General features: G+C 34.7%; 1 protein-coding gene across 13 annotated transcripts in view; it reads left to right on the forward strand.

Moving 5' to 3' along the window:
• Window positions 1-17,684, forward strand: part of NBEA (neurobeachin) — a 490,360-nt gene that overhangs the window by 215,986 nt on the left and 256,690 nt on the right. For all 13 annotated transcript variants that reach the window (XM_065051668.1, XM_065051676.1, XM_065051716.1 and 10 more), the window contains one exon: window positions 13,336-13,397. In XM_065051668.1, coding sequence (XP_064907740.1) covers window positions 13,336-13,397 — 62 coding nt within the window. The remainder of the gene's footprint in view (window positions 1-13,335; window positions 13,398-17,684) is intronic.

The raw sequence follows: 17,684 nt of genomic DNA on the forward strand, positions 1-17,684 counted from the left end.
CAAACACCAGAAAGTGAAGCGGATACACACTCACTCAATTTTGAAGTTTTAACTCTTGAATTACTGAAGTTCCTGTGTGCAGAAGTATGTTCTAAACAGATGTTCTGTTTAACATGGCAGGAAACACCATAGATCAGCGATCCAGATAGCAACTAGGAAATGCATAGCATCTGGCACCTTTTTGAAAGTAAACCTGCCAATAATTAATTGCACATATGAACCACTCTATCCTTGTCTAATGAATTGGACAGTTACTAAGATGTATTAGCCTATGTAACAGGGGTTAACTGCTCATGCCCTCTCCTTTGTCTTTGGCTTGTGTGGTCCCAGCATAACTTAAGGATAGAAATTGTTGTTGGCACTCAGATTATATGTTCTTGATTATATTATCATTTCTACATTAATTAATAATCAAGATATCTTTACAATCCAAAATCTATGGAGTTCCTATTAGGCAGAAATTGGGGTGGTTCTGTTGCTTTGTCAATGGAGAAAAAATGACTGAAAATGTGAGACTAATTGTAAAGGTTAGAATTAACTACATATATGCAACAAAAGGGGTTAAGAGAGTGCAGGATTTAAAAAAAAAAAAATGAATAAATACATGCCCGCAGGAAAAAAAAGGCTGGTAACAGTGTAGTCGAGTTTGCTGAAAAGAAGCTCTGAAAGTTTTCCTTGACAATATAGAAGCCACTAGATGTTTGAAATTACTAAATTTCTTTTGAAAGTGCTACGATAACAATTATATAATTAGAAACTAAACAATATTTACAGCACATAGGAAATGAACAAAATATTGCTGTCTTTAAAGTGTGAGAAAAGGAGTACTTTGTGGTTCTCAGGTCTCTGTATTGGGCACTTTCTCACAAGTTTATTTTTCAAGGTAGTTATCTGTGTTCTATTTGCAAGCCATAAGGCCTAGAAAGGACCTCCCTCGTTACTTCATACTCCTTTGTCCTAATATCATCCAGATCAGACATCCCTCTGTCTTCTTCATTCTAACTTTCAGCTTTCATGGAAAATAACCTTCTTTCCCTTTTTTTTCTTTAATAAGTTTGCCTGCTAATACAAAAAGAGTAGCAAGAGATCTATTTAATGTTATTTCAAGGAAATGAGTTTAAAATATTTTTGAGAAAGTTCTTAACGTGTACAGGCACTACTGTAACACAGCCTGTAGATGGACTCATCATATCAGGTATACAGCAGTGATGCATGCTAACACTGGACTAAGTTGTACAAGTTGGTTTTTTTTAGAAAAGCCACCTTTTCCCCCCCGTATTATTTTCTCCTCTACTGTCCAGGTCCAAAGAAAAATGAGGTGGTGTGCCAAAAAGGTATTCAGTATCTACAGGATGTTCATGCTGTGACTGAAGCTCCCCACAGGCGGAGGTTCTCTGGTTCTTATTCCACTTAATTCATCATTCAGAACTCAGCAGGAGACTCTGCCTGATTTTGGACTTGAAACAGTTAGGCTGGTATTTGCCCCACCCTTTGTCCTCTAGAGGCTTGAAATGGAATCAATCTACTTTATTATCGCAGCAGCCTTTTCCAGAGAACTTCCTACCTGATAAACTATAAGTTGCAAATAACATCTCTGTATCAGATTTTGCCCTGAAATATGTATTTCTCATGAGGTGTAGTCTAATAATCCTTTTCCATGTAGCCTGAGCTCTATGTCCAGCTTCTTTACAAAACTAATCTCATTAGGGCTGGTCACAGCTTCTCCTTCCATATTCCTTAACTCTGTGTCTACTTATCATCTGCTCTTATGACCCAGACTGAAACCTTTTAACTAGTGACTGAGTTTAACAAAACTCCCATACTTGTCTTGATGATTTAAAGGCATCTCTACAGTTCATCCTGTTGGGCATGGATTTGCTTGTTTCCTTGCCTTTAAGGCCTAAGCAAAGAATATTCCACAAACACTCTTGAATCAATTAACTTGAGAAACTACTAACTTGAATCTTAAAAATACATTTATTTATAAAGCCCTTTGTTTTTTATAAGAAAAAAATGTCAACAATACCATAAACATTAACGAACCATCAAGCTTGATTTATCTAGATGCTGGCAGTCTCCTTACAGACCTGGGATTATATTTGCATGGACAATGAGAATATATCTTTACTGTATTCAGTTTAACTATATGTTAAAATTTACCTCTCCCAAAAAACCCAAACTGCTAAACGTATATTGTCTTATATCACATCTTATTTTTGTATGTTGGTTTGTGGAATCCAATGTTTTTATACTAGTAGTGATGTTGTCTGTGGAGATTTTCTTGCAATGGGAAACCCTCCTGCTGAAAGAACTTGTCAGACAACAGAGACAGTTGTGATATGTCAAATTAAGATGGCAAACTGATGTCAAAGCAGGTCTAGGGAGAGCCCATAAAAATGTTACTGTCAAGTAAATAAAGAAAACTGAAACACAAGAAATACAAGTTATTTCAAGAGATCTGTGACAGTGGTACAGCTCTGTGTTTTCAGAGACACTATTTTAGAATGATTACCATTTGTCAGTAGGACTTCAGGATGGGAGCAAGATCTGAGGGCTACCAACTAAGATCAGCAAAGTTCAGTGTGGAGCTTAACTTTCTTTTCTTGTTATCAATTCTCAGAAAATAATTACCATCTAAATAAAATATTAGTTCACCAACATTTTGTTCAACCAGATTAAAAAATTAACGGGTGGGTTATGCTACTCAAGAGATGACACCTAGTTAAAATAATGGTTATCTTGGCATTAGAAATTTAAAAGCTGCATGAATCCATGAGGTTTTGTTATACTTTGTATTTGTAGCTGCACTGGTTCACTTACTGATCTTTCGGTATGGCCCTAAGGTTGCCAAAGAGGAGAAATATAGGGAAGTAAGAAGGATCAGTAAAGAATGAGTAAGAAAATAGGGCATCAAACAAGAATAAGTTATACACTGAAGCTGAGAAAAAGTTGCTAAATTTCAGGAGCAAAATAAAACCTCATACCTAAGGAAAAAAATAACATTGTGTAATCCGTTTGAAATATAGTCCTTTGTTGCATTTTCAGGGAAAGTATGATCTTCTAGTGACTGTCATTTGGGATCATACTTGTGATCTGTCTTGCCTAGGGTGTCACTTTTGACAGCTTTAGAAAGAATTGGAAAAGGTTCTTGAAATGAAGAGAAAGCATCATAGGTGTAGTGAAGGTACAAAGTATAAACGTTTGCTTGTGTCGGTGACTGAAATGAATGTTCTGATTTCTGCCTGTATATGTCTGAAAATAATTCACTGTTGAGGTAATTCTTGCAAAATGTATTTCCTGTAACATAGATTTGAGAAGAGGAGGTGAAGGGCTAAGAAAAAAAAGAGAAAGGAGGGATAGATGTTCTACCACAGAGTAGAAGAGAGGATAGAGTGCTCTAGCCGTACTGCTCCAGTTGCAGAAGGTGAAGGCAGGGACTGGAAGAGTGAAGAGGTGCCTGCTGTAGGAGATTAGGTTCAAGACCATCTAAGGAACCTGGAGTTGCACAAGTCCATGGCACCCAATGAGATGCATCCACAAGTCCTGAGGGAATCAGTGAATGAAATTGCTAAGCCACTATCCGTCATATTTGAGAAATTGAGGCAGTCCAATGAAGTTCCCACTGACTGGAAAATGGGAAACATAACCCGCATTTTTAAAGAGAATAAAATGAAGATCTGGAGGACTACAGGCCAGTCAGTCTCACCTATGTGCCCGATGAGATCACGGAGGAGATCATCCTGGAAACTACGCTAAGACACATGGAAAATAAGGAGGAGACTGATGAAAGCCAACATGGCTTTGCTAAGGGCATATTGTGCCTGACAAATTTGGTGGCCTTCTACAACGGGGTTCTAGCATTGGTGGGTAAGGAACAAGCAATTAACATAATCTATTGGGACTTGTGCAAAGCATTTGACACTGTCCCACACAATACCCTTGTCTCTAGATTGGAGAGACATGGATTTGACGGATGGACCACTTGGTGGATAAAGAATTGGCTGGATGGTCACGCTGTGGCCAAAGGCTCAATGTCCAAGTGGAGACCAATGACGAGTGGCATTCCTCAGGGATCAGTATTGGGACCAGTGCTATTTGACGTCTTTGTCAGTGACACAGACAGTGGGATCGAGTGCACCTTCAGCAAGTTTGCTGATGACACTAAGTTGAGTGGTGCAGTTGCCAGGCCTGAGAGACAGGATACCATCCAGAGGCACCTGAACAGACTTGAGAGGTGGGCCATGCAAACCTCACGAAGTACAAGTTCCTGCACATGGGTCAGGGCAATCCCAAGCACAAACACAGGCTGGGCAGAGAATGTATTGAAAGCAGCCCTGAGGAGAGGGACTCGGGGTGTTGGTTGATGGGAAGCTCAACATGACCTGGCAATATGCACTTTCAGCCAACTGTATCCTGGGCTGCGTCCCATCTACTCTGCTCAGCTGAGACCCCACCTGGAGTACTGCATTCAGCTCTGGGGCCCCCAACGTAAGAGGGGTGTGAACCTGTTGGAGCAAGTCCAGAGCAGGGCCACAAAGATAGTCAGAGGGCTGGAGCTCCTATGAAGACAGAGTGAGAAAGTCGGGGTTGTTCAGCCCGGAGAAGAGAAGACTCTGGGGAGACTTGATAGCAGCCTTTCAGTATCTAAAGAGGACTTATAAGAAAGACGGAGAGGGCCTTTTTATAAGGGCATGTGATGATAGGACAAGGGATGATGGCTTTAAACTGAAAAAGAATAGATTTAGATTAACTATAAGGAAGAAATTCTTTACCAAGAGGGTGTGAGACACTGGAACAGGCTGCCTAGAGAAGCTGTGGATGCCCCATCCCTGGAAGTGTCAAGGCCAAGCCTAATGGGACTTTGAGCAAACTGGTCTATGTAAAGTGTCTCTGCCCATAGCAGGAGAGTTGGAACTGGATGATCTTTAAAGACTCTTCCAACTCAAACCATTCTATGACTCTGTGTTTCTTCATTTAAATAAGAAAATTGCAAGGAATCAGTGGAACATAAAATCTTAGAAGAGTTGTTTTTTCCGAGATGTGTTGAATATGGGCAACTTCTTTGGTATAAATTTTCATTTAGTAGTTTTTCTACAAATTTAATCACAAAAAGAGAAACTTCATCAGGAAAGGAATGGCATCTTGAGAGAACATGATATGACAAATCTTGAAAAATCTTTTACCTTTTCAAGAGTTAAATTAATTTTAAATGGCTTTTTCATTTGTTTTTTTCTTACTCCATCCACTAAAATAAAATCTAGGGCAGCAGCTGTGGCAAAAATTTAGCCATAACTTTGAGCCACTTATTTGAGTAATAACAGGATATGGGAGGAATCAGAAGACTTTCAGGATCATGTTTTAATCTTCACAGTGCACTGTTGAGTGTTTGGGGGAAAAAAAAAAAAAATGATGGAATGATTTTCATTGAGATTCTTTCTAAATAAAAAAGATGTTTGGATTTTCCAGAACTTCTAAGCGTAGTTTATTTTTTAGCTTTTCCAGGCTTCCACCAAAAGAAAATATTTATAAGTTACTCGAGTCTACCTGAAACTGAAGTAGACTTTGATAGAAAACCAATAGTTCAATTTTATAGATATTTTCAAGATTAGAGGTGTTTAAATTTGATCAGCTGCAGTGCACTGTGATCACTGGTTTGTTTTGACTCATTATCTAAAAGAGGACTTTAGAAGAGATGGAAACACATTTTGTTTCCAAATCAAATTTTAGTATATAATAAGTAAAATATTAAAAAAAAAAAAAATCTATGAAAAGAATAATTTTTTGTTGTTAATGCTAATTAGAAAAACTTCTCAATTTATACATGATAGAATAATACAAATTTTAGATATGTCCTGGTATACCAGTTAGATAGCATATTAGTTCATTACGTCACAACAGATATCTGAAAATACTGTTTTAAGAGAAGGACAGAGAATCACAAATGCATATACTCAGTAAATCCCAATGGACTGTTGGCCAAGGAAAAACTTACCACAAGGTCTAAATGAAAAACTAGATCCATTTTGAAAATCTTTGGTAAGATGTTAAAACGATTAGTGGATTTTGTTGTATAGATTAAGCAATCTCTTTCTCATTTGATGAATGAGAATTTGTGTATCCTATGAACACTAACACAAAATTGACAAGAACTCCATATGTTGGTATAAGAGTAGACTCTTCAGAGTAAGGTGGCACCAAAGTCAGTTTTGTCAGTATCATTAAAGCTCATGGGATCACAGTATTAAAGTCTGTAATTTTAAAAAATAAATCATAAATACATTGTAATAAGTCCTCTCTCTGTGGGTGTGAACTCAAGGGTTTTTGCTATTCTTTGCTATTTTGCTATTCTGGATATTTTGTAGTCCTCATTTAGATTCCATTTTGGCAACTACCGTGGTGAAGCAGTATTTGTTTTCTTACTTTAATAAAATAATGGAAGAAACTGTTATGTAGCATTCTTTTATATATTATGCTAGGATTAAAATCTGTTTTATTTTATGAATGCCACTAAAAGATCTGCACCATTTAAGTTCGATTTGAACAGATTAAAATTTACTTTTTATGTTGACCTATCTTTGTTTACTTGAGGTGTTTATCTCAAGTTATGAGTTCTAAAGATTTCTGATAATATTTTAAAGGTACTTCATTTGATAACCTGCATGATACCTTTCCTAGATTTTTGGGTACCAGGTGTAAAAGATATTACATGTGTTGTGTAGTTTCTTTCACCACAACAAAAAATCTTTTAAGTACAACTGTCTTGATGAACTACAAAAGCACTAAGTTTACATTCATCATGTTTTTCTGTATCTCCTGTAAAGGGGATCTACCCATACAAAGGATGGTCTGGAGTACTAACACAGCCATCCTTCAAGGTCCTTAGAGGTGGTGGTAATGTTGTGTGCTGCCAGTAAAAGCTGCTGAAGGGAATTGTTAAATCCATAACTCTGACTTTGTTATTTTAGTGAGTGTACATTATTTGGAATAGCATTTCCTTTCATCTAGTAAAAGTGGAGTTGTAATTATTTTGCAACATGACAGTGATTTCCATCTGCAGACTTTCTGTAATTCCTGAATATTTGCCAGTCTTTGCTTTTCATAAATTAAGACCATTAGTGTAATTTTAATGTCTACAAAGTATGTGACATACGTATGGTTCTAAAACCAGTTTTGAGGTTTTTTTCTTGCAAAATATTACATTATGTTTAATACACATCTTGGAGTTTTTTGTTTTTTAATAGTTGCTTTGCGTGGAATAAGAATATCTGTCATTTCAGCTAATAGTTTTACATACTTAGCATTTACTTTCAAACTTTTCATCTATCTTTACTTTTCTCTCAATACTATCTTTCCAGTTCTGTACTGAAATCACTAGCAACTTGGTAATCGATTAAAACCATCAGTTTGAATTTAGGTTTCTCTGAATGACATATGACAGACAGGAAATAATGTAGATTTAAACTATCCAGGTAATTTTAATGAATGGTCAAAAAAGAAATCCCAAGTTTATTTCTTTGATTCGAAGTTGGATTTAGCAAAACATTTCAAAAAAACTTTTTCCATAAGATTTTGCTGGCAGAAGACATTTTGCAAGAACAAATAAACTTCAAGGAAAACTTGTATTTCCATTCAAAAGATCACCATCACTTTTTTCCTAGTACTGTCAGAGCCAGAACATGCTTTAGTGTCTGTCACCAGCATGAACTGTTCTTGAAACTTTGTCATGCCATTCCTAACAAATGTTGAACAGAGTATAAGGACACAGTCTATCAAAAATGGAGACACAATTCATGAGTAGCAATTACTGGTGGAAAATTCCTGCTCTGTTTCTTGGCACAGAAGTCTGTGAGGATTATGGGCAAAATTACCATGTCCTGGTTTTGGCTGGGATAGAGTTAATTTTCTTCCTAGTAGCTATTATAGTGCTGTGTTTTGGTTTTAGCATGAGACTGATGTTGATAACACACTGATGTTTTAATTGTTGCTAAGTAGTGTTTACACTAAGTCAAGGGTTTTTCAGCTTCTTGTGCTCTCTCTGCCAGTGAGGAGGTGCACAAGAAGCAGAGAGAGGACATAGCAAACAGCTGAATTGAACTGTCCAAAGGGATATTGCATGCCGTATGATGCCATGCTCAGTATATAAACTTGGTGGAGTTGGCTGGGGTAGGAGGGGCAACTGCTGCTTGGGAACTGGCTGGGTATTGGTCAACAGGTGGTGAGCAATTGCGGTGTGCGTCACTATTATATATTCTTTTACTATAATTATTATTATTGGGTTTATTATTATCATTATTATTTTCTCTTTCTGTCGTATTAAACTACCTTTATTTTAATCCATGACCACAACTTACCACAGTATGAGTTATCAGTAATTACAGTAAACAATTTGAAACAACACAATTTTGTTTAAAATACATGGAAGGCTATATAAATAGCAGACAGAAGGCAGCTGACCTTACAAAATACAAGTTAAAAAGGAGAATTCTAACATTTTCAGACTTTTTTTTGTCTAGTTTTAGATCCTTATGCCCATTTTGAAGTACATTTTATGCACTTTTCATTTATTAATAAAACAATGCGTATAACAGCATGTCGTTATTTTGCCATATGCATTTTTTTTGCTGTGCAAATCTCCTGTAGTGTTGATAACACACTGTACAGGAGTAATAAAGTCCAAGTTTTTGCTGTGAACTGGGTTAAGTGGATTAAACTTTCTCAAGCTTTTTATTTAGCCATACCTGAGACTTTCAAATAAGTAGAAGCTATAATTGAGTGAAACATTTTTGCAGGCTCTAAAGTATAGTTAATTGCATCTTTTTTTCTAAGTTGAATGTAAGATATAAAAACATTTAACTTTTGTTTTTGATAATATTACAATTGATTCCAGTTCCAATAAGGGCTTAAGTCGACACAAAGTAAAATCATTGAAGGAAAATGCAGGCAACCCTTGATAAAGACCAGATGAAATTGTGGTGGTATTCAGTTGGACTCGTACACACATTGTATTAATAATACTAAAAAGTTCAAAACCATCCAAACCATCTTATTTCATAAGGATTTTTTTTTAAAAAAATATATTTTATCAGCCTACATTATATTTCTTTAACATAGAAATTCACACTGACTAGTTCAGCATGGTGACTCCAAGGTTTTGAACCCATGACTTCATTAATGCCACAGGCATGACTAAAATAGTGTAGTTGAAATTAATCTTTTTTTAGACATTAATAAGTCATAGTGAAAAGAAATAATTAGCATATCTTTGTGCCAACAGAAGAACACTGAAAAAGAAGTCGAGTAAACCAGAGCATTTCAAGATAATTGCCTGACATATATCATTTATTCCAGACTAGCTAAGGTCATGCACTCGATGCTCCCAGTTTTTGCATCCATATATGTGGTCATTGTTGCCATCAAATTGCTGAATTTTGGTGGCTGTATTTAATGGACAGAGAATAGACCATGAAGAAAAGTACTAAGAACAGCAAATATAAAGAGCACATACTCTATTCAGTTGAACAATGACCTTTTTAACCTTTCTGTATACAGGAAATATCCACTTATATTTTAGTAATTACATTAGCTTCCTTAATGGCATTTGATACAGATGGTATAGGAAGAACTTATCTGCAGCTGAAGAATGCAGGCAACAGTTTTAGTTTGTATTGCAAATACTTTTTCTTATTGGAGGTTTTTTTTTTTTCTTATTATGGAGGGAAGTGAACTGAAAATAGATCTGCGTGCTCTCCTCAAAGAAGCCATTATTTTCAAAGCTTGTTATAAATTTTGTTACTCATTGTGTTAAAACCAGTGAAATTTTGCATACTCTAACAATCCCCTGTCGTATCCTGCAAAATCATAAAGAGGAAGAATAAAGGCAGTTGTTAGTGCATTTGGGACTTAGGAAATTAATCTTTGTTCTGATTCATGTTACAAATTCTATTTTTGATTTTGTGAAGATACATCAACCAGTTTGTGCCTTCTGTCTGTAAAACAGAACATTCTCTTCCTCCTCTTTTTTTTTTTTTTTTTTTTTTTTTTTGTCTGTCAGACTATATACTGTCAGATGAAGGCAATTATTTTAGTGCCTGTACCAAGCCAGAAGCAGTGAGACAATTCAGTCAAGCTGGACTTCCTAGAACAGAGGATCACACAAATTTAAAAAACAGAAGATTGTTACAATGAATTTTTTTTGGTCTACGTAGGATAAGTTATGCAGGAGAGAGATGATGATTCTTCCTTAACTTCGCCTACAACTTTTGATTACGTGGGATCTTCATAAACCAGAGGTTGCATTCTGACAGTTTTTCCTCATAGGCAGAAATGGATCTGTCGTCCTTTAGGTCTGATCTGTTTTTATCATTCTCTACTATTGACTCCATAGCTCTGACAGTAAACTGTGAAGACTGTGTTTTGCATAGCAGGAAAACAAACAAACAAACAAACAAACAACAAATATTTCCTGCTTAATCCTAAATAAGTGCAAATGGGAAGAAGCACAGAACTAGAGCCCTTGGCAGCCTGGAACGAGGAAATTGAACATATAATGGAGGGTATACACCTATCCTCATATGATTTGAGTGGAAGGAGTCCCTGGAGTGAGAGTAGGAGTCTGATAAGTTACAAATTTGTAACATGAAATGATGGCCTTGCCATGAATGTTTCACATTTCTGTGTTCTGTTTTACTTCAAGGAATATATGGTATGAATACTTGAAGAGAAAATATTTCTATTTCCTTCTTCCTACCAATCAAGATGCATTGGGATTCCTCATTTTCTGTCATGGCTACTCTTATTTTTGCTTATTTATAGCTATTTCTGCTGTAGACTGAGCTGTCTGAAAATGGTGTTCCTTGCATCCATCTTTGACACCGTGAGCTGCTTTTATGATACCTTCCTATTCCCCTCTGTATTTTCACATATGAAAAGTGCTACAGTCTCCAAGGTAGTTATGTTTCTTTTTGACATGAAAACCAACCTCCTAGTACATCAAATTTTGAACACTACTGGCTATGAAAGGTGTTAATGGCTATTATCAATGGTTGTTTCATCAGTAGGTAATTAGAGAGCTGCTTACACCTGATGAGTGTTCTGATGTGCTAACCAGATGTCAGTTCTGCATTCTCCTCCTTCTTAATTTCAACAAAATCGGTTCCATTCTCTTTTCTGATGCTAGAATGCTCCATCCAAGCTTGCAGTTGATTAGATGTGATATACCAAATGTTATCAATTGACATCCATACAAATAGAAAAAAGATAGCAGTTTTAGGTCAGATGATCATAGAATCATCAGGCTTTTGAAAAGTATAGTATATAAAAATTCTTATTACTGTAAACAGAAAAATTTGCACTAGGGTTATTATCACTTTTGTGTCACATTTGTGTCATTAAGACTAGATCATCATTATCTGGATGATAATAATGAGCAGTTATCCTAGCCTTGTGCCATTTTAGGCATGTTTATGTCAATCCATGATCCAAACTTTGTTTTGTATCATTTGAAGCTACACAGGTGGCTGTCATCATCACTGTCTTTGAAAGTTATAAACTTCTAATTTAATGAATTAAGTCAGGATGTATTCATTGTGTGTTTCTCTTTAAAGTGTATATTTTGCATTGAGTTTTCTATTCTTTTTGGAAATTTGGTGAAGATGCAAAGAAACGAATGCTGATGCATAAACATTTGCTATAATTTAATTAGTTTATTTTTTTGTAACTGTGTGGTGGAGACATTTGTTCTTGTGATGCTAAAGCCATATACAAATTTAGAAGACTGTAGCATGGGAATACACTTCCAAGAGCATTATTTTGACTCAACAATGTTTTAACACACCTGAGATCTGAATTTGAAAGAAGATAAGTGAACATGTGACAAAATATTTTTTTTAGGTGGTTTGTGGTTTTTTTGTTTGTTTGTTTGTTTTGGTTTGGTTTTAGTTTTACAGAATGTAAAGTGGATTCATAATAAACCAGAGAACATTCTGTGATTAAAATATTTTATATTTGTGCTACCTGCATTGGCTTAACTGTAGAGTTCTGTCTTCTGTTTGGGTTTTCTTTGTCAGCTTTCAAACGGTGGAGGTAGCCTGCAGGTGATAAGTATCCCATTAATCTTTCTGATCCTCTAGCACTTGAGCATGAGAATAGCTGATCAATTACAGCAATTGTCTCCCTAAATGAGCTTTGCACATCTGCCTCTTATTTCATTAGTTAACTGTCTGCCGGTATATCTGATAGAATGGAATACTAGTGGCTTCTTACAGCTTGTTCTGTGTTACTGTACAATAAGGATGAGGTTGTTAGCAAAATGAGCACAAAAGGGTATTTATCCACTCCCCCAATAAATATACATGCCATTGTGTAGGAGTGCTTTTGTCTCTAATCGCTGTTTGTAGAAACCTACTTAAAGCACATCACTTCGCTTTTCAGCTTCCTGTTTGGTCCTTGGCTGAAAGCTTTATATCTGTGTATTTATCATTTTTATAACACAACCAGTGTTTCCATGCCCTAAACTATCATATCATTGTGTTACCTATATGATTTTAGATAACAGAAGCTGCCATATATAAAGTAAACCATATAAGTGGATTTCCCTTCTTGTCTCTTTACAATACATCTTTTAAATGCTTAGATATGATATCTCTCAGAAAGCAGATTTCAATTTCCAAATCTGCAAACGACTATTTACAATAGTGGCAATATTATCAGGTATTGATTATTCAAATTTAGTACAAAACAATGAGTAACAGTTACACTGCATAATTCAAGGTTTTTTTTAAGAAATATAGACTACAAATTACTGGTTATAATTTCAATAAAAACAAGATTTCATGTGAGTGCCTCTTTCATTAACACTCAAGCTTTTGATTGCAGGAAAAACAATTACCAGATAATAATTAAAATGATTTCTAAGCAAAGACCTAATTCTATATCTGTTTATATATGATCAGTTTATTTGTAAGATTTTACAGGATTTAATATTCAAAGGTTTTTTTTGATGGTTATTGTATATTCAACAAATTTGGATGATATACATAGGTAGTTATTTATTTATTTAGCCAAATAGTGAACTAAGCTAAATGCCAAAAAGGCTTAATGAAAAAACGTTCTGTCCTGAAACAGGTATAGGTTATTCCAGGGGATTCTTTGATGCTTTCTGAACATTTAGGTGTGTTTGAATCTGAAATTCTTAGATAATTGTGTTTAAAACTTGTTTCAGTGAATTTGAGTGACAAAAAATACACAACAGCTATTTTGTGGAATTTATGAAACCACGGAGCTATAATAATTAAATATCACCAATCTTTTCCATTAATTTTTGACTGTTTATTGCAGGTCTGGTTTGTATGAAGTCGAGTACTTCGGTAGTTGAACTTGTTATGCTGCTTTGTTCACAGGTAAGACATTCTCTGGTTTTAATTGTATTAGTTTCTTTGCACAGTGCTGGATTAGTGCCAGACTACGAACTGCATCTTGCTGTTTGTTTCATTCTTCCATTTCAGTATAAGAAAATAAAAATTAATCTCTTCTACTAGCATATAAATTGTAGATATATATTTTTTTTAATACATGCCATAGTTTCTTTACATTCGCAGGGTATGCAATGTGTTTTAGCATTTGTTTTATAGAAGTGCATGGGTGTATGTTATGCACTTTTAATGTGTATGAACTCTATTTCAAGCCAGTTCTTACTTGTATTACATAAATAAGATACTATTTTCACAATTTTATGTTGAAATTTGGTTTTGAATAAGTAATTTTTCAAAACCTTACTTTGTGGTGACTTTATTACTTTTGATATGCATGGCATAACTTTTTGCATATTTTATATAGCTGTCAGTATATAAAAAATGGAGGAAAATGGCTTAGGTAGTCTTCAAGAACTGTCAGAAGCAGAGGATTTCCATTTTAAACATGCTGCGGTTAATTATTTTTTTTTTTTTTTGCATAGCAGTAACGGGTTTATCAGGAATCTGAATCAATTATCATTTTGAATTGCTTTCACAAGTAAAATATTCAAAACTAATATAATTCCTGATACTGTCTGCATTGTTTATATCTCAATTTTAACTGTATTTTTTGACAGAAGTGTTACTGGCTAGTTTAATATATATCCTTTTACTATAAACTGCCGGTAATAGGTGATCAACAAACATTTTAGAATTTTGCTCATTTTCATTCATAAGAAAAATATGATGACCTAGTAGATCCAAATAACACGTTTTTACATTTCTCTAAAGACTTATTAACAGTACCTTGTACAAATTTCCCCACAGATTTATCATATCATTTAAACCAAGTTATCATATAAAATGCCCGGGTTAACTTGTTACATTATTATCAAGGAAAATGACTTGTTTGTAGCTTTACCTGAGCATTCACTGCTGCACATTGAGAACATGCACCAAAAAATTACTGAAAATGAAGGAGTTTCTAGGAGTAATTGAAATGAGGATTTACTTTTGAGGAATCTATCAGAAGATAATTAACATTTACAACTGATCTGGGGGGAGGGAGCTCCAACTTACCTGCTATTTGCCAGTCTGTAGGTTACGTTTCTTCAAGCTTGTGTCATAAGGAAATAATTAAATATTGTTTTCCTTTTTTTTCCTCTCTTTTTTTTTTTTTTTCCCCCTTCCTCTTCTAGCCAGGGTGGATATTGGTTAGCAAAAAGTAAAAGAAAAAGAAAAATACAACCCTGGCAGGAATCCTCAGTGGGGTTTGAACTTCAAACCTTCTCCAGCAGGGCACTTGAAAAATTTGTTACCTAATGGTGAAGTCCTGGGTTCCAGGAAAGTACCAAAAGATCCATTAAGTCTTCTGAGCTGTATGTTCATGTCATGCAATCTTTCTTTTTTTCTTTTCTTTTATTTTCTTTTTTTTTTTTTTTTTTTAGCAGCTTTTGAAACATTTTCTTGAGGGAAGGAATAACTTAGAGTCCTTTCTTCCCTAGCCTTTGGTATTTTACTGCAGTTCTCAGGAAAGTGGAATGTAGCATTAGGGTCTAGTGTCTTTGATGGCCTCATCATCTAATCATAGGTTTAACATTACTCATTTGCTGGCTCCAGGAATTCCTGCCATTAAGGGCCCTAGAGATGAAACTTTGCCTCAAATATTGATTGAAAGGAAGAGAGAGAAATTTAAGCTCTTTCTGCGGTGCTTTTTTCTTCAGACATCCCACTAAAGCTATGTAACAAATGCAGCTAAATCAATTTGTTATTTTTATGACTACTTTATGTGTTATTTATTATTTTAAAAACATTTTACTATTTTAAAAATAAGCTTTATTTTATAGCTGAAATAATATCAAAAGGCTAATAATTTTGAAATTTTGAACATTTATGCATTTCCTTTAATGTTTGCTTGGGAGACCTGTTTTCCATCTACTCAATGACTTGGGGGAATTGCAAGCTTTTGATTTTTATACCTCATTTGATACTTCAAGGTTGTTTCTTTATCTACTAAATGAGGAAGGTTTTGTATCCTGATGTCCATTTTTTACTAAGTACTTCAGAAGCTAATGCTATATTTGTTAGTGATGTTAAATGTTTCTACTGGAACTGGTCAACAGGGGGCTGTAGCAGTGCAAATTGTATTCTCTTCCCCTCACCTTCCAGAATTATTTCTTCTGTAAATTGCATCTGCATAGAATATTGTATTTAATCCTATACGTGTCCTAAACATTCAGGTCTGTAGCTCTATTCATCTGCAGGAAAAATTTAGTTCATTTTACCTATTTACATTTACATTTTTAAACTATTTGTCAAGAGAAAACACAAAGTAAATGCTATAAAAATACCAGTACAAAAGATGACTAGAAGAAGAGTATGTCAGAGACAAATATCGTAATCCAGCCTATAGCTTACAGAACTTGCAATCGGAAGTTTAGGAGATGTTGCGCACAGCAAATGAGGTTAACTCATCTCTATTAAAAAAACAGATAGTGCTACCTGAGCTTTTCCATATGATAATTGAGTAATATGAACTGTAAAGACTATATGAAGTGCTGTGTTTTTTGGTAATCCTAATGCAGCTATAGCTTTTCTTCCTAACACGGGTAAATCCTTCATATTCAAATTGAATTACATTTAACAGATTATGTGGGGAAGTTCAAACTGTGTCATTCAAAAGACAGATGACAATATTAAAAACCTTTGAAACATATGATTTTGTTTGCACAGAACAAAGTAACTTTAGACATTGAGAAGGAAAGGGAAATGCGAAGTTTGTTTTCCTTTCATTTGCTACAGCAAATTAGATGCTTTTATGCTCTTTATGGTGGAAATTCCATGTTAATGACTACAGATTAGCAAGGATGTCAGATTTTTTTTTCTTATCTGAGCTCCTGAATAAAATCAACATTGCCAGGGGCTCATGTCCAAGGTATGGTCTAAATTTACATGAAATATCACATTACAAATGTCTGAAGGTACATGTCATGGATAATTCAAGTCATATGGGCAGCATTTTAGACTCTGAGGGATATGCAATCAAGCCTTTCCCCCAAAGGAATTTGGAGTTTCTGTGAAAAATACATTTTAAGTTCTAATGGAACTCGTGTAGGGATAGTGCATCATTCATGGGTTTAGGAAAGAACAAAAAGTTCCACTCTTTCTGTTTTCAGAATCTCTCTTGCACTGTAACTCGCTTCCCTGAACCCATTTTCTTTTTCCTAGTATCATCTACTTCACTAGATTAGAATTCAGGTTTATTTGAAGACCTTATTTGCTTTATTTACTATATAAACCAAAAGCATACAATCAAGTACTTGAAATATATTTTTTTCTGGATACTTGTTACTAAACATATAATGATTTTCACTTTTCATAAAACAGGCATTTTCATTTGGATTTAGTCTATTTTAACATAAAACAGATAAAGATGTGTTATGTTTGACAAGATCTGTGCTTGATTAGCTGGTCTTTGTTCCCTCAGCTTAGTTGAGCATGTCACAGCTGTGTTGCTGTTGGAGTGGCAGATTTCTTCAATAAACCATACATAAAATAAAATAATTTTTGCAGTTTAGTTCCTTCTTACATCAGATTTAGATTTCAGTTACTTTTTTTACTTTTTTTTTTTTTTTTGTGGCCAAAGCACTACAATAGCTTCTAATTACTTCCAGACCTTTTGCAATTTTTTTCTCCTTGGGGATACAGCTTCTGCAGAGACTGAATGATGTTATCCCAAAGGTGTTTTACCTCATGCCACTTACATTTTTCTGTATCTTATCTATTAACAGGGGAAATTAATTTTCTTAAATAGAAAATACTGTCTTAGTATTTAAGACATCTTGCTATTCAACCTGTTTAAAACCATAACTATTGTAATGGATTAATGGTTACTTTAGGTAAAAAATACTATGTCATTTAAGGTTGTAGAATACCAGGCAAATTTTCAGATTTTGTAGTTGTCAGTATATCATTCATTCTCTTGATTTTCCCTTCCCCATGTTGGAAGTTCGATCAAGATTGTAATTTGGGAGCCTCCAAAGGAAATATCAAAACTAGAATGAAAATAATTCACTTCTGAACTACTGTGTTGAGGAAAAATATTTACTTTAGATCCTATTTCTTGTAAATAGGTTTTTATCAAAAAAATTTATGTGGAGTGGGGAAAAGGATATACATACAAGAAATGTTTTACTTAAAACTCGCAATTAAAACCTATTAGGAGATTCTCAACTA

This window comes from Columba livia, chromosome 1, assembly GCF_036013475.1.
Source record: "Columba livia isolate bColLiv1 breed racing homer chromosome 1, bColLiv1.pat.W.v2, whole genome shotgun sequence".
NCBI classification, from domain to species: domain Eukaryota; kingdom Metazoa; phylum Chordata; class Aves; order Columbiformes; family Columbidae; genus Columba; species Columba livia.